Below are 22,126 nucleotides of genomic sequence, written 5' to 3' on the forward strand. Positions count from 1 at the left end.
AAAAATTAAAAAAAAAACAAAAAAACACTGACTGCCAGAAAAAGAAAAAAGGAAAGCAATGTTTTCACCTAAGTTGTTCTTCAAGTATAAAGGCAGCAAAGAGGTGTTCTCAAAATTTTAAGAAGTCAGAGAATATAATACCCATGTATATACAGAAATGCAATATTTCTTCATAAAATTCACTGAAAGAGTTTCTGGTCAATCTGAAGATAAAGCAGAACTGAGCAATGAAGGAATGACCTTAAGTTAAAAGGTTTGATTGAATCCGTTTACATGTAGAAGATTGAATGGCTCTGAGTTATGTTTACAGATAGAATGGAAGTATAAATCCTCACAATATAAAGATAGCACTAACGAATGGAAATTGGGTAGGAAGAGAGGAAGAAGCATAAGCGCTAATTCTCTCGTCTTTCACAGTAGTAAATCTGTAGATAAAATGTAAAGATAAAATATGTCATTTAATAAAAAGGTTCATTCTCCTCACATTTTATAAACTTTTTTATTGTCTTTGAAGTAGGCATCTTTTAGGGACTGGGAAATTTAGCCAACTGCAAAGTTAGGGAACAGTCCACATGAGACCACCCTTACTTCTGACTTCAGTTGCAATTTGGGAGCCCCTAAGACCACCATTAGGTTTGATAATTCACTAGAAGGACTCACTGAAAGCTGTTATACTCAGAGTTACAGCTCATTACATCTAAAGGACACAAATTAAAATCAGCCAGGAGAAAAAGCAATAGGACAGAATCCAGAAGAGCACCAAATGCAAGGCTCCCAGTTGTCCTCTCCTATGGAGTCAGGACAGAATTACTTTCCGTAACCATTGTGTGACAATATACATGGAGTATTGCCCACTAGGGAATCTCACCCACCCTTGGTATCCAGAGTCTTGATCATTTAAATCTAGTTGGCTGCGTCCTTAGCTGAGCTCCATCTACAACCTCTCAGGAGGTCAAGCTCGGTGACTCAAGCCTTACACTGATCACATCATTGGTGTGGCTCAACTCATGTTGTTTCCATCTGGTTGCCAAACGCCCTTAGGCAAACAAATACACTCTCATTGGTCACGACATTGCTAGGGCTTAGAGATTATTTCCCAGACGCTGAGAGCAAAAGCCAGGCCTCTGGTTAAATTCTGGGTTAAGGTTAAATTCTTTACCCCAGGGACTGATATCTCTCATGATAAAGAAACACTTTAGTTTAACTTTCCAGTAAAATTCAATGAAAGAATTTTGTCAAATTCAAGAAATTTTAAATTGACTGCATGTATTAAAATGGTGTGGTTTCATTTTTCACAAATAATTTTATTAATCCATTTCCAACCTTTATATCAATTTCAACACAAGTTTGTAATGACATTCATCAAGTGCATTCCTTTATACAGAGGTTGCCAAAAAAATGTATACGCATTTTAAGAAAGAAAAAACTGTATTAAAATTGTAATTCTCAATATATACCGATAACAAAAGATGAATACAAATCGCGTGTATACATTTTTTGGCATTACCAGTATGTATTTATTAAAAGTTTTCAATATACCTGGCACTGTGAACACAGTCAATAAAAACAGACTGCCCATGTGCAGATCATATTCCATTGGGGAAGACAGAAAACAAGATAAAAAAGTAAAACAGAGTCTATATTACATACGCATAAGTGCCGAAGAGAAAATTCAATAGAAAAGGAGATTTTGTGTGTGTGTGTGTGTGTGTGTGTGTGTGTGTGTGTGTGTGTATTTGTGTTGGGAGGGTGTTTTGCAATTTCTGAAGGGTGGAAAGGGAAGGCCACAGTGCAAAATTGACATTTTGGAAAGACTTGAGAAAATAAGGGAATGAGGCATGAGGCTATCTGGTGTTCAAAGTGGACTGAATAGCTAGCGTAAATGCCCTGAGGTCTCGATAGACCTGGCATGTTTGAGACCACAGTAGTGAAAGTGAAGTGAGCAAAGATTTTGAGCAGAAGATTGAGTGCATCTCTTTTAGCTCTAATGGGATCCTTTTGGCGGTGTTGAGAATATATTACAGCATGTTGATTTTGGTTTACTTTTGGTTGAGATTTGGGGAAATTTTAAATTTTCTTATTTTTCTGTTTTGCTTGACTTTTTTAAAATGAGGATTTTTAACCACAATGAACTCTGCAGCCATTCGGAACTATGCTGTTGCATAAAAATGCATTCTAAAACTAAGTATTCAAAATAGCCCAGCTATATGTGATATTATATGTTATAATATTTAAATATATATTTATAATAGCTACATAGATGGATAGGTTTGTGCTTTGTGGTGTGTGTGTATTTTTTAGGGTCGTCTGTTCGAGAAAACAGAGAAACTGCCTTTGACCTATGGTGTCAGGTAAATGAGCCTCTACTATACCAGCCAAGACAATGTAATATAATGTTGAAAGGAAAAACCCTGAATTGGAATCACTGTGCCAAGGGCCCTAGTTCCTGCTCTTTCCCTACTTGACTTTTTGACATTGACAAGTCACTTTGCTCTGTATTCAAAGTCTCCTCATGTATTAATAGAGGAAATAATTTTTGTGTTCCCTGTCTAAATTCTAGATTTACAAATCTGAATATGCAAAGGCATCCAGCTGTGTGTGGGAACTCCAAAGGCCAAGGTGTCCGGCCACGTAGGTGTGTGCTGCGCAGTTCAAGGGGGATCTATTTACCTAGAATGTTACGGATGTCTCCCTGCAGCTGTGCTCTGGACACACGTGCCTGTACTTGTACCTAGGCATCCATTTAGGGTATATGAAGTGTGGTGCCTATTTTTTTATTTAGTTTTATAACACAGCCATTTTGTAATGTCATGGGACCTTTCAAGGGCAGGGGAAAACAATAGAAATCCCTCTGGCAGAGATGTAATACTCTGATCCCCCCACTTCTAGAAGATGTCGTGATATATGTCAATTTCATTTGTATTATAAAATTACCCAATTGCTGACCATCAGGTCCTCCGTATCTGATAACAGCACACTGAACAGTGGTTTGGTGTGGAGTGAATCTCACCCACACATGTGGTTGCCAAATGAATAGAAAAGAAATAACACTAAAGCTGATAACACCAGTTGCTGGGCAAATTTTCAAAATATAAAGCATGTTAAAACAGGACGGAAGAAATTGTGTAATGATCAGGGCTCTGTTCTTGTTTGGCCAAAATGATAATTGTAGTTCCGGAACTTCTGGAATCTTTCTTTTACCAATTATTAGGCAAGTGGCCAGTATCCTGTTATCCCAATTACCGACAAAGACCAACAAGATGCAAGCTTGCATTTAATAAAAAATCTATATGTCTAGAATAACAATGTGTTTTTGCTTCGCAACCACTTTCATTGGACCTCTTCTTAAATAAGATAATACTAATTTCTACCTCACAGGGTATTTTGATGATTAAATTAAATACTGCTCTAAACTTTTCACACAGTATCTGCATACAGTAAGTGCTGAATCAATATTAGTTGCTCTTATTTATATTTTAATTCAAATAGTGAATTGTGATTCTAGTTACCTGCTGATTTCACTGAGATTAAAAACCAGAGATATTTGTGCTTAGTCTTTGATCATAATATTATTACATTTATCTCAGAAATCTTATCTTTTCTTACTTATTTGTTTCTATATTTGTGTCATTTCTCCTCCCTCTGTCCTTCTCCTCTTTCTCTCTCTTCTATTTGTCCTTCTTATTATTTTTCCTCACTTCATTTTATTACCTCCATTGTAGTTTACTGTTTCCTAGTTCAGCTTACTAAGATTGCTTATTTAATTGATCAGGAAAATCTCAATTTTCTTATATATAAAATGAGTGTTAGATTGAACCAATCTGTAATTCTCCCCCAGGATTAGATTTTAGTGGATCTATGAATCTGTGTGACATGGTAATAAATGCACATTTCAGGAGCAGGGCGCTGCAATATTTGGAAACAAGGAGAGATGTCCCGATAGAGTGGTTCCCAGTGGGATGTGATGTTCCACAACAAATTTTGCCACCTCACACCACAATAGTGTACAGAGAAGTACTGAGGGTTAGTTGAGAGACGTTACAGTGAAAGGCCTGGGGAAACGGTCAAAGTAAGCGTCCAATAACAAGTACTTTTTTGGGATCTGGTGCCTTCTCAAAGGATTGTAGTTAAAAATAGACAACAAAATCCTTGCATTCACATAGTTTTACATTTTAGTTCTATTAAAACTTTCCATTCGAGGGATATTTTGAATGATTGCCAAAAAGAAGAAGGCAAGAAAGTGGTCCTCTTTCCTAGAATTCATTGAATATGTGGACTGAGTACAGGGATTGCTGACGTTCACTCAGTCAGGATAGAAGTTACTAATGTTTGGCTCGGGTAGTGTGCAACATAAAGAAATGAAAGTAATGCCAGTACATGAGTGCTCTTTACTAATACCTTCAATTTTGATGTTCAAATATTTATTAAATTTTTGCATCAGAACGTTACGTGTTTAATAAATCCACATTCTAATTCTTTATTTCAATTGAGCATAAATCTGCTACCAGTAGATGTCACTGCACAAATAATAACTAAATCTTGTTTTCATTTTATTTTGTTTTTTGCAGCTTTTTTTGCTTTCGATTTGATAAAGTATGATTTTCAGAAAGATGAACCTATTAGAAATGAACAGGGCTGGTGTAGTCATGTGAAAAAAGGTAAGATTCTTGTATCTGAAGATGTCACTTCAGGCAAAGTTTCTCAATTTCCTTTGAATTACTGCTGATTTTAGAAAAGAAAGAATGGTTATTTCTAATATATAATGTGACTTACTTGGAATTTCAATGCAGGTAGAATGGCTTAATTATTAATATTATTAGGTTGGTGCAAAAGTAATTGTGGTTTTTGCAATTATTTTTAACCTTTTAAACCGCAAGTACTTTTGCACCACCCTAATAGATGTTAGGGGCCCCAGGTAAGTTGATCAGCAGTAAGTTATTAAAATTTAAAAGTGATTACTATTGACTCATATTTTTCTTAATCCACCACTTCTGGTTTGTGATAGAGGCATATGTCCAATGTCCTGTATCACCAAAATATAACATGAAAAATGAAGGACTTAATTTAACATTCTAGGTGTAGTGGAAAGTCAGGCAGGCTTGGATTTAAATCGGGGCTTTTACACTTAGAAACTCTACTACTTTTGGAAGGTCCCTCAACCTGTCTGAGTCACTTTTTGTTCATATGTAGGGGGGGCGATATTGATTTTGTGAGGTTATTGTTGACATTTAAATGAGATGATGTATGCAAAGCCCTTTGGAGGGCCTGGCACGGGCTAGTTATGCCCTCCCTTCTCTTCTCCCTCTCATTTCCCTCCTCCACCAAAGTAGACTTTCTTATAATTTTTGGTTAGAAATTTTAGTGAAAGCAAGTGCCCCAATTAACTTGCTGCTGCATAAAATCAATCTAGAAAATTAAATGTAAAGAGGTGCACTTAGAATTGTTTAGCGATCCAGTCTGAATAAATCAAGCCAAAATTATTTTTACTGCCTCAGAATATGTTTAAAATACATTTCAGACATAATTTCCTTTAAATCTTCACTTCCAATGTGGAGACAAAGGTTCCAAACCTGTTTTTTGTTTTGTTTTGCTTTGTTTCTTTGTTTCTTTACTGGCAGCTGAAAGATTGGAAAATGTATAAGCTTTGTCTATTAAAAGACAGATTTGCCTAAGGCCTATTTATCAAATGTCTTTCCCTAAGTCAACTCTATAGGCAGTGTCCAAGGGAAAAGTCATTTCAAAGAGATTACAAAGAACTTCATTTTCTTAAATATTTTTCTTTTTCAATTACAGTTGACATACAATATTATATTAGTTTCAGGTGTACAGCATAGTGGTTAGACATTTACGAGGTGTGATAGAAAAATATGGTGAATGTTTAAATGAAAAAAGATTTATTACAGTAAAAATCACATTGCCATTAATCCCCCTCAAAATACTGCCCCTCGCTTATCCATCATTCTTGCCACTTTCTGAAGCAGTTCTGGAAGTCCTCTTTCATGAGGGTCTTTATTTCATTTTCCTTCATGACAACACTCCATGTCACATATCACTTCTGGTATACGGCAATTTCTGTCAAATAAAAACTTTGCAGTGTGTCCTCATCCACTTTATTCGCCAGTGCTAGCACTGTGTGACTTCTGGCTCTTCCCCAAAGTCAAAATGATCATGAAAGGTAAATGTTTGGAATTGATTCAGGACATCAAGACAGCCATGACAGTGCAACTCAGGAAAGAGGACTTCCAGAACTGCTTCAGAAAGTGGCAAGAACGATGGAATAAGTGTGTTCCAAGCAAGAAGGAGTATTTTGAGGGGGATTAATGGCAATGTGCCTTTTATTGTAATTTTTTTTTTTAATTTAAAGATTCACTGTATTTTTTTAAATCACACTTTGTGTATAATTTATGATGTGAACCCCCTGTCTAGTCTATTACCTACCTGGCACTATACAAAGATATTACAATATTATTGACTATATTTTCTATGCTGTACTTTACATCCCCATGACTATTTTGTAACCACCAATTTGTACTTCTTAATCCCTACCCATCGTTCCAACTCCTCTCCCATCTGACAGCCATCAAAATATTCTCTGTATCTATGAGTTTGTTTAACTGTTTTGTTTGTTTCTTTGTTTGTTCTTTGGAGTCCACATATAAGTGAAATCATATGACATTTGTCTTTCTCTGTCTGACTTACTCTACTTAGCACAATACCCTCTAGGTCCATCCATGTTATTTCAGATGGCAAGATTTCATTTTTTTTATGGATGAGTGGTAGTCCATTGTATATATGTACTTCTTCTTTATCCATTCACCCATTGATGGACACCCAGGCTGCCTCCATATCTTGGTTATTGTAAACAATAAACAATGAAACTATGGAGGTACACGTCCCTTTGAAGTAGTGTTTTGGGTTTCTTCCTATAAATACCCAGACGTGGGATTACTGGATCGTTATTTGTCTTTCGTTATAGCCTTTGTTTTAAAGTCTATTTGGTCTGGTATAAATATTGCTACCCCAGCTTTTTCTTTTTCCATTTCCATTTTCATGAAATATCTTTTTCCATCCCTCTACTTTCAGTTTGTGACTCATTTCTACCTGAAATGAGTCTCTTGTAGGCAGCATATGTAAGGGTCTTGGTTTCTTACCCTTTAGCCATCCTGTCTTGATTGGAGCACTTAATCCATTTACATTTAAAGTAATTGTTGATAGATAGGTAGTTATTGCCTTTTTTTTTGCTTATATTTTTTATCTTTTTTCTTCTTCTTAAAGAAGTCCCTTTAACATTTCTTATAATATTGGTTTGGTGGTGATGAACTAACTCTTTTAGCTTTTTCTTGTCTAAATGAAGCTCTAAATGATAGCCTTGCTGGATAGAGTAATCTTGGTTGTAGGTCCTTGCTTTTCAATACAATATTCCATGCCAATACATTTTGGCCTGCAAAGATTCTGTTGAGAAATCAGTTGACAGTCTTATGGGAGCTGCCTTAGCGGTAACTAACTGCTTTTTTCTTGCTTTTTTTAAGATTCTCTCTTTGCCTTTAACCCTTGGCATTTTAATTATGATGTGTCTTGGTGTTGGCCTCTTTGGGTTCACCTTGTTTGGGACCCTCTGCACTTCCTGGTCTTGTATTTCTATTTCCTTCACCGGGTTAGGGAAGTTTTCTGTCATTATTTCATCAAATGAGTTTTCAATTCCTTGCGCTCTCTCTCTTCTCCTTCTGGTACCCCTATGATGCAAATGTCAGTACACTTGATGTTGTCCCAGAGAGCCCTTAAACTATACTCATATTTTAGGATTCTTCTTTCTTTTTGCTGTTGTAATTGGGTATTTTGTTGTACCTTATCTTCTAAATCACTGATTTGATCTTTTCATCTCTCCTACTATTGATTCCCTCTAATATATTCTTCATTTCAGTCATTGTATTCTTCACTTCTGACAGGTCCTTTTTTCATATTTTTTCTATCTCCATTTTTATGTTTCCTATCTCTTTGTTGAAGTTCTCCCTGAGATCACTAGGCATCCTTATAACCTGTGTTTTAAACTCTGCCTCTGGTAGATTGCTTGTCTCCATTTTGTTTAGTTCTTCTAGAGTTTTGTTCTGTTTGTCCATTTGAGACACCTTTCTTTGTGTCCCCATTTTGGCTCCCTACTTGTGTTTGTTTCTACGTGTTGGGGAGAGCTGCTATGTCTCCCAGTCTTAGGAGAGTGGACTTATGTAGTAGGTGTCCTGTGATGCCCCGTAGCACAGTCTCCCTGGTCACCTGAGCCAGGCACTGCAGATGTGTCCCTTGTATTCCTTGTGTAGGTTGAGTGTGTCCTCCAGTTATAGTTGAATCTTGGTTGCTGTTTGCACATCAGTGGGAGAACTGGCTGTGACTACAGTGGAGGAGTTGTGGTGCAGGGGCTGACCCTGTGGAGCAGGATTCACTTTAGCAGGGCTCTGGTGCTGGCCCAGTCTGCCCTTTGGGTGTGTTGTTCATGGAGGCAGTGGAGTGGTTCTCCTGGGAGGGGGTCCGCCTCAGGTCAAGTTCAGCCGCAGCCTGTGGCCTGCCCAGGGCTCCTTGGGATGATCCACAAAGCAATCCGCAGATGGCTGCCACCTGTACTGGGCTTGGAAGTGCCTGGGAGAGGCCAACTCTCAAACCGAAGGCAGTTGCCACCAATGCCCAGCTTCGGGCTGCTTAGCAAGAGGTACAGGGCGTGTGGAGGCCAGATGCTGCTTGTTTTGGGTTTTGAGAACCTTTGAGAGATTTTAGAAAAGTCTGCAGCAGGAGTCAAGACAGATCTTTTGGATGGAATAAACACTGGAAGCAGCTTGGGTGGGCTGGCAAGTTGGGTGGTACAGGGTCTCAAGGAATCACCGGAGCAGGGCAAACAGTATTAGCCAGGTTGATGGAGATTCATATATGGGGACCACCTATGTCTGCACGTTGGGAAGGGGGAGGTCTCAGCAAAGGAACAGTGGATTCTGCCAGCACTTCTGTCTGGGAGAAAGCAGCCCCTCCAATCCTCACCCTGAAGCCGGGTTGCTCAGCTCCTCCTTGTAAGTCCCTGGTGCCTTTTGAGCTGTTGCCGCAGTGCTGCAGCTCAGAGCCAGTGAGTCCATTAGTGAGCAAATCTGTGCGCAGTCCCTTTAAGAGCAGCGCCTGGGACTGCAGCTGCCCTTTGTCTCACTCAGCCACAATTTCCACTGGTTTTCATAGCCAGAAATTGTGGGGACTTCTCTTCCTGGCACTGGAACCCTGAGCTGGAGAGAGGCTGGGACCCCTCGCTCCTCCAGGGGGAACCTCCGCAGCCATGATATCCCTCCCAATTTTTAACTGCCACACGTGGGTGTGGGACCATCCTATTATGCATCTCCACCCCTCCTACCAGTTTTGACATGTCTTCTTCTGTATATCCTTAGTTGTTAAGACATTTGTTCAGCTATACATGAGGCAATTTAAAATGATGGTTGTTTAGTGGTAATTTTCATGCGGTCCTGAGAGGAGGCAAGCACAGCATTTACCTACTCCACCATCTTGACTGCAAATCACAAGAACTTTATTTAAACACACTTTATTAGTGTGTTTCATTTAGTATTACAATTACAATAATATCTGAAATTGGAATTTGAATCCAATGCTTACATAACCTTGGAGTTACTTAAAAAGTGGATTGTCCCCAAATATCTGCTTTACTATTTTGCAATTCTCATTATGGGTTACTAGATATTTTCTGTTTCTATTAAAGCATCATGTTTTGCTTTAAATTATGCCTATCATGGATAGGTAAGAATGCACTACAGTCTTTTTAAGCATTTGCAATAATTGATTTCTCAGGGAAGAAACTGTCAGTTTGTGTGTTGAAGAAGAAAAACAAAATAAATTTTAAGAGAAATATGAGGCCTGGAAAAATTCTGAAATACAGGGAATGTAGACCGATGGAATAGGCAATGCAGGAAAGGCTTTGTAGTGAGATGGACCTGATTAAAAAACAAATGTCAACCCCAATGTTTGGCAGCTGTGTGACAGTGGGCAAGTTGCTTTTTATTCCTCGGTTTCTTCAGCTGTAGATGAAGATCACAGGAGGGCCTGTCTTACAGGTTTGTGATGAGCATCAGAGGGGATACATTTGTAAAGCTCTCAGAATAGTGACTGGTACCCAGAAAGTGCCCAATACGTGTAGTAATGACAGTGATTACCATGATGATGTTCATGATGGTGCTGGTGACGATGGTGACAGTGAGGGGCCTGTTCTGTAGCAGAGAAGGCTTGTTCAGGCCAGTAGCGTGTGTGCCCTTGGAAATCAGAATGCCCAGAAGGACTGGGGGTGATGGGAGTTGAATAGAGACGGTTAAAATGACATAAATTACTGCAATTCAACCCCATCTAACTCTCGCCTGGATGTTGTCTCTCTTCACAGGGGGCAAAGCAAGTCAACAATGGCCTTGGGATCTTCTGAGGCAGTGATTGCTGCTCCCTTTGTCTTCTCCCCTTCTCTTAGAAGTGGTTTTCCACCTTGCAGATTGCTGGGCGAAATCTTGATTCATTTGAAGTAAAACTAATGAATTTCATATCTCATCTCTTGCCCGTCAAGGATTTCCAGACTAACATCCCAGAGGATTAAAATATTTTCCTGACTTCTAATAACATGTTAATTAGATCAGAGATGGTACTATTCAAAAACCTTAAGGCAAAATCATTGAGACTTGAATTTGAGTTCTAGGTCCATTGCTTTCTATCTGTTGGACTTTGGTAACTTTACCCTTTTAGGCCCTGGTTCTTTCCCTGTGAAATAGGGATTATAATTATCAATTTCAAAGGATATCTGTGAAGAATAAAAGGGCTCATGGAGCTTGCTACATGCGTAATAAATACCCAATAAATAAATATTGCTATAGTACTATCATATCCTTATTAAAATTATTATTATGGTTGTTTATAGCATAGTTGTCATTATTTATTATCAGTAGTATAATCTAAAAGAAACTAGCCATTGGTCTACCCACCCAGAATGTGAAATAATATACCTCTTTTTACATTCATTTCCTTTTTGTTAGTTTTTCCAAAGTGGAAGAATATGTAGTTGTCCTGTAAGCACCCAGAACAGGTAATGTCAAATATAATAAAATAAGTTCAAAGGAAAGTAAGATAGGTAACACTGGCTGTGTTGCTCAGATATAATTTAGGTACATAATGCATGGTGTGTATAATAATAGTTTTGATCAGATTACTGAAGAATACCTTTTTCTTTCAGGAGAGCCTGGACTTCTAATTTCTCAAGTGAATGAAAAGAATCCCTTCTTTGGGTTATGCTGGGAATAAGAAGCACACGGAAAAGAAATTGCTTTGTGATGTTTTTAAGAAGGGAGATGTTTACTTTAACACTGGAGATTTAATGGTCCAAGATAAGGAGAATTTCCTTTATTTTGGGACCGTATTGGAGACACTTTCAGGTCTGAAGTATCATCAGTTGCACTAATTGTTCTGTAATTGTGAGCCGAGCTCTGACCAAGGCTCTATGGGAACATTATAAATCACATGCCCTTTATCTTCAGGGAAGACAGAGGCCTTTTACTCAGTCATGTTTCCCCATTTAAAAATGAAAAAATCGGCTATCTGTTTCCAGATTGAACATAAGTTAAATTTTGATGTCAATTTTTATAATTATTTTAATGAATCCATTAATCCAAATTAGTGAGCTCCTTTCTGTAGTATATCAAACAGGTAGATGTGAAGTCTAAATGGTAGGGTTAAAACAGAAAACCAGTTTGGTCAAATATGGTATAATTCTTGACCTAATGATAAAAATAATGAAATGGCAAAATTTCCCTTTCTATTATTTTCATTTTTAATTACTTAAAATTATTTTAGGCTCATGAAATTATTTTACTTTACTAACCAGTGACTATAGAACAATGAAAGACAGACAGTAGACATGCCAAAAATGCTTGAACGAATTATACTTACTTCCTTACCTCCTTGTGCTATGTTAGGAGCTCACTTCATGTAAAATTATTTTAATTAAAATATACGCTAAAAGATTCAAAGGGATTAATCCCTAGAAATTAAAGGAGGTCAGTACAATGAAAGACAACTATAGCTTTCCTTTTAATTTTGTTTTTTTCTTATCTCTTTCATTAGAGATAGGGAAATGTTTGTACTTAACTGTTATTACATTACAAAAACACTGACAGTAAGCAATTTATACCAGTGAGACATAGTAAAGTAATTTTAACTAAAAAGCATACTAATCTTGTTGACTTATCAACAAAATGCTTCTTTAGAAAATGCCTTTCATTTTGAAAGCTGCCATTATTTTTGGTTATTAGATGCTTGCACAGAGCCAAATGCACGGCACTAAAACTGAGTACCTAGTACTTCAAATATAGGTACTCTAACTGGCACTTGCTTTTTATTTAGATGGAAAGGGGAAAACGTTGCAACCACAGAGGTTGCTGATGTTCTTGGAATGCTGGATTTCATACAGGAATCAAACGTCTATGGTGTGTCTGTGCCAGGTAGGAATATATTCTGGGTTTTGGAAGGATTCTCAAAAAGAGAACTTTTATTTAGTTTTGCTACAAACTTACTAATTCAACATTTTATTTTTTATATATTAAATGATTGTTGTAGTCTCGTCTTGGCAAATAATGCCCTGGACCAAGCTAACAAACTTCACGGGCACATCAGGGGAAAGGTATCCAATGAATTTTAATGTTTGTGTGTGTTTTTCAGCAAAGCTTAAAAACCCTGGTCAGTGAGTCACTGCTTGACAATAGGTTACAGCTTTTCAATAGTCTATTATTTTTCTCTTTAAGACTAGAATTTATACATGCCACTAAATAGAAACATGTTCTAGTTTAAATGTTCAACAACACTAATTTGTAGTTAAGTTGTATTTTTTTAAAAATTATTTTAAAATTTGGCCTCATTTATCTTTATAAATAGGCGTTTTAGGATTGGTAAATAAAAATGATCAACTCGAAATCACAGGATTCCCCTTCACTGTCTATTTTTTTTTTTTTTTTTTACAAATGACAGTATTTTTCAACTAATGCTTATATGGGGGGGTCTGGGGGACTGTGGATAGGGGAGCAAAGGAAGGAGATGCTTACTCTACTAGCTAACCATTAGGTGCTGGAGAAATGGTCCAGGAAATTCTGATCTCCTGGAAGGATCGATTGGTGGCATGATAAGCAGTAAGCAATCTGTGGAATTAGTTATGGAAATACTGTCTCTAGTTTCTTAACTTGAAAATATGTCCTTTATTTTTTTCATTGATACTTAACATGGACATTTCTCTGTAACATGTTTGCCTTTAAATAGATTTTTCCTCAATGTTTTGTATTGATGTTGGTAGGATGCAAATTATGGATCATTTATGATGTTTTCCATTCCATCGATTTCATTTTTGTAGCATAGATAGTTAGGATAGACTCTGCCTTTCCCTGTTCCTAATTATTTCTAGGGAATAAATCATATGCTCAGGGAAGGACTCACTCATTCATGATACTGTTGCACTGTTCTTGTTGCAATAAAGTTAATGTCTCTGTTTACAACAATTAATATGCAATTTACAGGATTATTTTAAAAATTCACCAAGTACTTATAAAATTGACTCTGTTTCAAACTTTTTTTCAGAATGTGAAGGAAAAACAGGAATGGCTTCTATTATTTTAAAACCAAATAAGTCTTTAGACTTGGGAAAAGTTTATCAACAAGTTGTAACATTTCTGCCAGTGTACGCCTGCCCACGATTTTTAAGAATTCAGGTAATTTTACTTACCCATCAAATTTAAGACCAGGAATCCAAGAGATGGTTTAATTACAAAATAATATTTTATCCTTTCAATAATATGTGCATTTTATTTATATTAGAGAATTTCAAGAACAATGAAAAAGACTTGGGGATACTAATTTATGCCATATTTTAAGCCTAATTATAGAAGGGGGAATTTGATGAAATGCTAGGATGTCTTTCTCTTTGTCCTAATTTGGAATTGCTCTCTTCCTCTTCAATCAAGACCTCAAGAGCAAAAATGGTGGCCCCATAGATAGTGGCAAGCCAAAGCATATCTTACACTTGCCTTGTGAAAATATCTGGCACTCTGTGCCTAAAATTAGTTTCTGCCAAGCTGACATCAAGGTATCTGTAGGATGTGTGCAGAACTTAAAAGCAACTGCTTTAAGCAATTCTGCTTTTAATCTTTGTCCTCATTCTGTCTAACTTCCCTCTGGGATTTTATATTTTGGAGGAATTCTGAATTTATTTGTTTTGAGAGGTGGGCGCTCTCTTGGTAGGTTACTAGAATAGAGCACAGTAAAAAGAAAATAAATTTACTCAGCTACTGGGTAACTTTGCTTGCTCATTTTTTTCAGCCATTCATTTATTTAATACTGTGCTTCAAATATAATTTCCCAAAGCTAGTACTCATCACCTCTTAACACCCAAACACAGAATTTTTCCAGATACACTTGTCATGTTGCTATTAAATCTCCAGTAGAGCAACAGATGGTGTCATGTTTGTTCATTTTTAAATAATTTGCTGAGCAATCCTCATGGTCAAGTCACTGTTTGACCAATGGGACACATTATCTGAACTGTCATAATACATATTTCATTTACATAATATTTTTTTTATTTTTAAGAACTTTTACACATTATCTCAGATTATTTTCATAACAGTAGTCTCAAATACTAAAGGTAAGTAAATATAAAGCAGAAGTGACACATTTTTAATTGAAAAAAGTTTTTGAGATAATTGTGGGGTCACATGGAGACTCCACATGAGAGTAAAAAAAAATAATAGAGAGAGATCCTGTGTATTCTTTACTTGGTTTCCTCCAGTGGTAACATTTTTCAAAACTATTACAACCAGGATATTGACATTGATACAATCTATCCATCTTATTAAACTTTTCTCTGTACTCAAGTGTATGTGTGTGCGTGTGTGTGTGCGTGTGTGTCTGTGTGTCTGTGTGTTTATGTGTGTGTGTATTGTGGGGGAGGAAGAAATTTTTCTCCAGCCAAGATTCTTCCAGCTGGTCTAATAATTAAATTGACATGAGACAGTTTAACAAGAGAAAATAACCAAATTTAATTACATACGTACATATGGGAACCCCACATACCTGAGAGAGTCAGAGACCCCACATACAAGAGAGGTTCAGAGACAGAAAGTTAAAATGAGACATATAAGGCATTCTGAGCTAAGGATGAGGTAGGCTCCTGGACTTCAGAGAGGAGGAAGGTCATTTGCAGGACAATAAGAAGAGCAGATGTTCAGTAATTAGAAGTTTTCCCTGCCATATGGATAGGTGATAAAAAGTTATTTCTGGTGATAACTCATTATGGGCAAGGCCCCTAATTTAAATTCTTTAAGGGAGAGGTAAAAGTGTCTTGTGAACCCACAGGGTCTCAATTACTTTCAGCTCAAAATAATTCACATGTCAAAGTGATACATTTTGGAGAGGCCTGTTCTGAACCCCTCCAGTATTAAGTTCTCTTATCAGCTGTGTAGCTTTACACATCAATGAAGACAGTCAAGATATGAACAATTTCAACACCGCAAGAATCCTTCATGCTGCCCTTTTATGACCACACCAGCTCCCTCCTGCTCTTCCTACACCACCCCAGAAACAATGTATTTTAATGGAATAGAAAGTTGACAAATCAAATAATATTTTAAACATTTTTTCCCCTAGGGCAACTTAAAATTCACTTTTATTAAGCAGAAGAAATATTTGGCATAGGACTACTCTAGAAGACTAAATCAGTCTTGTACAAATTTAGAAAATATTTTAGCATCATTAAACAACTAAAAGCACTTGGGCTCTGACTTTTATGTTTATTAGAGTATTTGCTATAGTTAGCATAATGCATGACACTTAGTTGGCAGTCAAAATATTTATTTAATAAATGAACTAATGATTTGATATAAACAAAAGAATAAGTTACTTCTGACAAAATGAATAAAACAATTACTAAAAATCTGTTCAGCACAAATTTTGAAAGGATTCTCTTGCCACTAAAATTACAAAAAATAAAAATTTTAATGTGATATTACTCCAATATGGCTGCAAAGAAATTAAATTGGTCCTTTCATTCCGTCTGTGGAAACACAAATTATTATAACCTCTCTAAGAAACAATTTGGTGAATATGTGATCAGAGTCTTAGAATTTGCATATATTTTGACTTAGGAATTTTATTCCCAGAAATTTATCCTTAGGGAGTAATCAAAGATGTACAAATGTTATGTAGAAAGTTGTACTTCAAAGTGTTATATATAGTAGTAAAATTTTTTTGATGTTCTAAGTTCAAGAATAAGAGTGAGGTTAACTAAAATATTATAATTAGATGAGACCTTATGAAACCATTAAAAGTGCTGTTTTGATGAAAATTACCTAACCTGGGGAAATGTACCTGGTATGGTACATTTTTTTTTAAAGCAGAACATAAAATTATAGAAACAATGAGCTTCCAATTTTGTAAAAAAAGAATATGTGTTTCTACACAGTCAAATCTAATTCTCTGATGACAGTGTTGGGTAGGAGAGGGGAGAAAAGGGATGAGAGCAGAGAAGATGTTTTAGAGAGCATTTTTTATTTCTAATGTTAAATTATTAGTAGTAAATAGAAATGGCCATTGGGTATGAAAATGTTATACATAACTCAATATTATAGTCTATATTGTTAAATATGTTCTATATATATTTTATATAATATTAAATGATTCCACTAATCCTGATAATTGCTTTATAGGAAAAGATGGAAACTACAGGGACATTCAAACCAAAGAAGCTTCAGTTGGTGCAAGAAGGATTTAGTCCGTTGAAAATTTCTGATCCACTTTACTTCATGGATAACTTGAAAAAATCTTATGTTCCATTGACCAAAGAACTTTATGATCAAATAATGTTAGGTGAGATCAAACTTTAAGATTTTTTTTTAATATATATGGGGTTTTCATATGCTTTCTTAGGAGAGGTGAAAGGAAAGTGTGTGGTTCTTTAATATGAAATGGAAAAAAGGAACTGACATTAATTAAGCATGTGCTATATTTCCTTAATTAAAGCTTTTCTTTAATTAAGAACTTTAATTTGTTTTAATTGATTTAAAAAACTTTAGTTGATGTCCTTTTTACCTATTTGGGGATTCAGTACTAAATATTTGCCTTAATCATAAAACTTATAAGTAATAAATAAGTGGGTAATAATTTAGATACTTACTACAAATGTACTTTGTAATAGTTAAAGTTTCTAATTTTGAATAAATTAGATTCTCTTGCCAATAATTAAATTTTAATCAAATATTTTTATGTTCTCTGTCCTGTAATTCAATAAAATCATCTTCATTAATATATATTTTGAGATTTTGTTCTGATTATAAATTTCTAGTCAAAGGAAACTGACTCAATGCAAACTCCTGTCTCCCTTATCTTAAATTCACATTGAGATGATACAAGAAATATGAAAGTTTGAAACAACAGAGCAGAAAAACTGGTAAGCCTGAAGCATTTAGAAATTTTTTGAAGATATATAAATGGGATCAAATTCATGATAAAATCCAATAGAGCTATAGAAACTAATAATAATACAGGAAAAGAATAGACAAGAATATAACTCCAGTTTTATTTGTGAGTAGTTAACTGGGAAATGTATTGCAAGGATAGTGTAATAAGCACAACTGTATTTATCTCAATCTGGAAGCACCAGACTCCAGTGTTTGCTTCAAGCTGGAAGCACATGAATGAGTCTCTTAACAGAGTGAGTTATCTTCCATAGGAGGGGTTATTTATTATACATTCATTGACAAATATGTATCACACATCAGAGAAGTATATGCAGAGGCTCTAGAAGAGGAAAGAATTTGGCATGTTGGATGCACAGAACGGAAGCAAGTATTCCAAGTGGCTGGAGCAAAGTAAATGTAGAGGAGAAAACTCTGAGTGGACGATGGACCTGTAGGCAGTGTTTGTGCTTTATTTCAAGTGCAATAAGAATCAATGGAAATCAGTTAATCATGGAAGAGACACTATGAAAAAGATTACACCAACTGCTGTGTGGAAATCAGAGTGGAAAATGAGGCAAAAGTGGAAATGAGGAACCAAATAGAACTATTTGTTTTGGTGAGTTTTATGCATCACCTTGGGTAGGCCATGGTGTGCAGTTGTTTGAGCAAACACTAGTCTGGCTGTTGCTGTGAATGTATTTTATAGATGTGATTAAATGTATAATCAGTTGACATGAAATAAAAAGATGACCCTCCAAATTGTGGATGGGCCTCAGCCAATCAATTGAAGGCCATAAGAGCAAAAACAGGTTTCCTAGAGAAAGAATTCTGCCTCAAGACTGGAATGCAGAAATCTTGCCTAAGTTTTCAGCCTGCCAGCCTGCCCTAGAGATTTCTGACTTGCCAGCCCTTACAATCATATAAGCCAAATTCCTTTAACTCAGATAGATAGATTAAATAGATGATAGAGAGATAGAGAGATAGATAGGTAGATAGATAGATGGTAGATGGATAATAGATGATAGATAATATAGATGATGTAGATAATAGATATAGGTAACACACACACACACACACACACATACACACAGCTCAAGTATAGATGGAAACACAGGAGTGATCAGAGAAGTAGGAGGCAAATGAGCTCTAGAGTGTCACAGACCTATCAATAGTCAATAGTGTCGAATGATACTGATTGATCTAGAAAGGCAAGGCTAGAAAGAAGTTACATGGATTTGGCAAAATGGATGTCATTAAAGACCTCAACAAGAGTAATTTTTGACTGATGGGGAGGCAGCAACCAGATTCGGATAGGCTGAAGAGTGAATGGTAGGTGAGGAAGTGGAGATAATTCTTTCATGAAATTTTACATTAAACAGGGACAGAGAAATAAAAACCTTGGGGAGTATGTGGAGTCAAAAGAGAATTTAAATATTTTATTTATGTTTTGTTTTGACTCGACCATCTTGATTTACACGAAACAAATAAAACAAGAGGAAAAGATACATTGATAAGTCTTGGTTTTATCCTGACTTTGTCTCCCACCCTTGGTAGATAAACACTTTTTATTTTATTCATTTATTGGGAAAATTTTCAGTGTTTCTTTATGAAGATACAGTAAGTATGCATACATATTCTTATTTCTGTGCCCATTTTAAGCATATAAAATACTATTCTGTACATGAAGTTTTTATATTTAATAATATACATGGGAGACTTTTCCAAATTAACATACAGAGAGCTTCCTCATTTTTTATAGTAGTTTTTGGTGCATATATTACACTTTATTTAAACAGCTCCCTATTCATGCACTCCTGGATTGTTTCTAATATTGTGCTACTACAATGCCCAAATTAATGACCTTGTAAATATTTCTTCCTGTAAACATCTAGGTGCATCTGTTGAATAAATTCCCAGAAATGAGATTGCTGGACCATGTTTTTATAGTGTAGATAGGTATTGCTAAACTGAATTCAGTGGGGTTATATAATTTTACGTTCCTATCAGCAATACATGAGGGCCTGCTTCCCTATTCCCTTGCCAACTGTTGTGAAACCTTTGAATTTTGCCAATCTGATAATTGAAAAATAGAAGCTAAGTGTACTTTCAGTATGTGTTTCTCATATCATGAATAAAGTTGGACATTTTTATACTCTTAAAGAATTATATTCTCTTAACTGTTTGTGCTCATTACCTTTGTCTATTTTATTTTCACTGTGTTACTTACCTTTGCTAAAAGATCTTTATTTAAGAGATTATCCCTTATCTGTGATATGAGTTGCAGATATTACCCCACTTTTTCATTTGTCTTTTGATTTTGTGGTGTTTTTCCCAAGCAGATTTTTTTCTTCTCTCTCTCTTCCCTTTCTCCTCCCCCTCCTCCTAACTCTTCTTCTTCTCTTTCCCTCCTGTTCTCTGTCATCTTCCCCTCCCTCTCCATCTCCTTTCTCTGTCTCCTCTTTCTCTTCCTTCTTTCTTTCCTTTCCTTCCTGTTCTTTTCCTTTCCTTCCTTTTGTCTATTTATGTAGTCAAATATTTTATCTTTCCTTCTTGGTTTGTGAATTTTGAATTAAACTGGAAAGGTTTTAACCTCTCCGGTATTCAAAAGAAATGGTTTATATTTTCTTTCAGTGATTTTTATGAGATTTTTTATTTATTTAAATATTTCATGTATCTAGAAGTTATCTTCATATGTAGTGTGTGGTATTAATTTATCTTTTCCAGATTGTAATCTTATTGTCTCAAGACCATTCATTTAAATTTTTATCTTTGTTCTATTTATGTCACTGTTATTGTTTACTAAATTTTTATCTTTGTTCTAGTTTTTGGTCTCTTTCTATTGGTCTGTCTTTCTAGTCGTGAACCAGTAACACACTGCTTTAATTGCTGAGGGTTTATAGTATGTTTTAATATCTGATGTGACTCATTACCCTTCATGGCTCTTCCTTTTCTATAGTATCTTAGATGTTTCTCCTGTTTATTTTTCCACACAAACTTTAAAATCACCTTGTCTAGTTCTAGAAAAGGGAAGTATTTTTAAATATGGAAAATGACAGAGCATATTTATATGCTAAGGAAAATAATGTGGTGGAGAGGAGAGATTAAATCAAAAGAGAAAGGGGAATAATCAGGAACAATTCTTAATAGGGGGAGAGAACATGACTTCCAGAACATGTATAGTAAGAATGGCTTTTGATATTCAAAGGGACATTCATTCATTCCCATGGCAAGAAAAATGAGGACAATTGGCATATGCATTATTTGAATGCTATGAAAATGACAGTGTTCTCATCTGATGACTTGTATATTTTCTAATAAATATGAGTAGGCCCAGCATCTGAATGGAGTGGCGTGGGTGAGGAATGAAAGATGGAAAAATATGATTAGAGTGGGAAAAAAATCAAAATCCAATTGGAGATTGGAATTGTCTGATGACATGAATTGGAAAGAGAAGAAAGCTGGAAGCCCTTTGAAGTCTTCAGAGGTACCAGGATATGAGAAAGTTAAAGCACGATCACAGAACCAGGAAGCATAATAGTCCAGAAGAGACCATGAAGTACAAGGAGCACATCTTGACCACAAGATGTGTGAGGGTATGTGAGAGTTTACTGCCTTCACTTCAGTGGACCAAAGGAAAAGTGGGTCCTTCCAGGGAGAGCAAGTTTTTAATAAGGCAAATAATGGAGGGATGGGATTGATAAGACATTGAGGGTTTATAAGGAATTTGATGTGCACATATCTGAGTTCCATCGCGGCCCAGAAGAAAGTCTGGGCAGCAGGGACAGTTAGAGAATGAGAATTAAAAAACCAGGATATAATACATAGCCTGAGTTCAGAATCCTGGGAGAGGTGTTAAAAATTCAAGTTCCCAGGGCTTACATCCAGAGTTTCTGATTCAATAGAGCTGGGTAGCACCTGGGAATCTGTATATTAAAAGCTGCACAAATGATTGTTAAGCGCTCTGGCCTGGAGAACCTTTGTGTCGTATTGGAGGCTGGGGACTAAGGTAATAAAGGCTTCCAGCAGTAACCCGATGGGAGGAGGAGCCACACTGTTCACAAGGTCAGCTGTGTCCACTTTGAAACCCATTCACACGTGCAACCCTTTCACCTCACTGTTGAAATGTGACAGAGAAAGCCGACGGTAATCACACAGCTGTGCTCTTATCTCCAGAAAGATTTGAGTCAAAGAGGATACATAGTTGAAATGTCAGATTAAATCAAGAAACCAAAATTCGGAAAGCAAAAGACAATGGAAGCCCTTCCATTTCCAGATTCGGGAAAGGAAATCGGTAACTATTCACTACCTTTTTCACCCTGACTCTTGCTTGTGCTATTTCTTGAACGTACTATTCTTCTCTGTCAGTGGACATTGGAGTCAAAAAAATGCCATTTTCTGTTTTACAAATTGTCAATGACATAATGAAAAATTAAAGCAAATTCTCCATATATTAAAAGCTGCAGTATTGAGACTATATGTTATATTTTAGAAGTCCAATGCGCTATCCATTGCGCAACGGAGCCACCTTATATGTTATATTTTAATGCAAACAAGCTAAAAATATTGAAGGTGATACCTGAAAGCTTATGCCAAAAGGGCAATAATATAATGAATAAATTCTG

General features: G+C 36.0%; 1 protein-coding gene across 1 annotated transcript in view; it reads left to right on the forward strand.

Moving 5' to 3' along the window:
- The window catches only part of SLC27A6 (solute carrier family 27 member 6), a 60,852-nt gene extending 43,570 nt beyond the window's left edge, over positions 1 to 17,282 (forward strand). Inside the window, 7 exon segments of the mRNA XM_033111258.1 lie at positions 4,569 to 4,658; positions 11,246 to 11,295; positions 11,297 to 11,414; positions 11,417 to 11,444; positions 12,412 to 12,509; positions 13,633 to 13,763; positions 16,755 to 17,282. Coding sequence (XP_032967149.1) covers positions 4,569 to 4,658; positions 11,246 to 11,295; positions 11,297 to 11,414; positions 11,417 to 11,444; positions 12,412 to 12,509; positions 13,633 to 13,763; positions 16,755 to 16,931 — 692 coding nt within the window. The 3' untranslated portion in view covers positions 16,932 to 17,282.
- Positions 17,283 to 22,126: the final 4,844 nt, after the last annotated feature.

Source organism: Rhinolophus ferrumequinum, chromosome 7, assembly GCF_004115265.2.
Source record: "Rhinolophus ferrumequinum isolate MPI-CBG mRhiFer1 chromosome 7, mRhiFer1_v1.p, whole genome shotgun sequence".
NCBI classification, from domain to species: Eukaryota; Metazoa; Chordata; class Mammalia; order Chiroptera; family Rhinolophidae; genus Rhinolophus; species Rhinolophus ferrumequinum.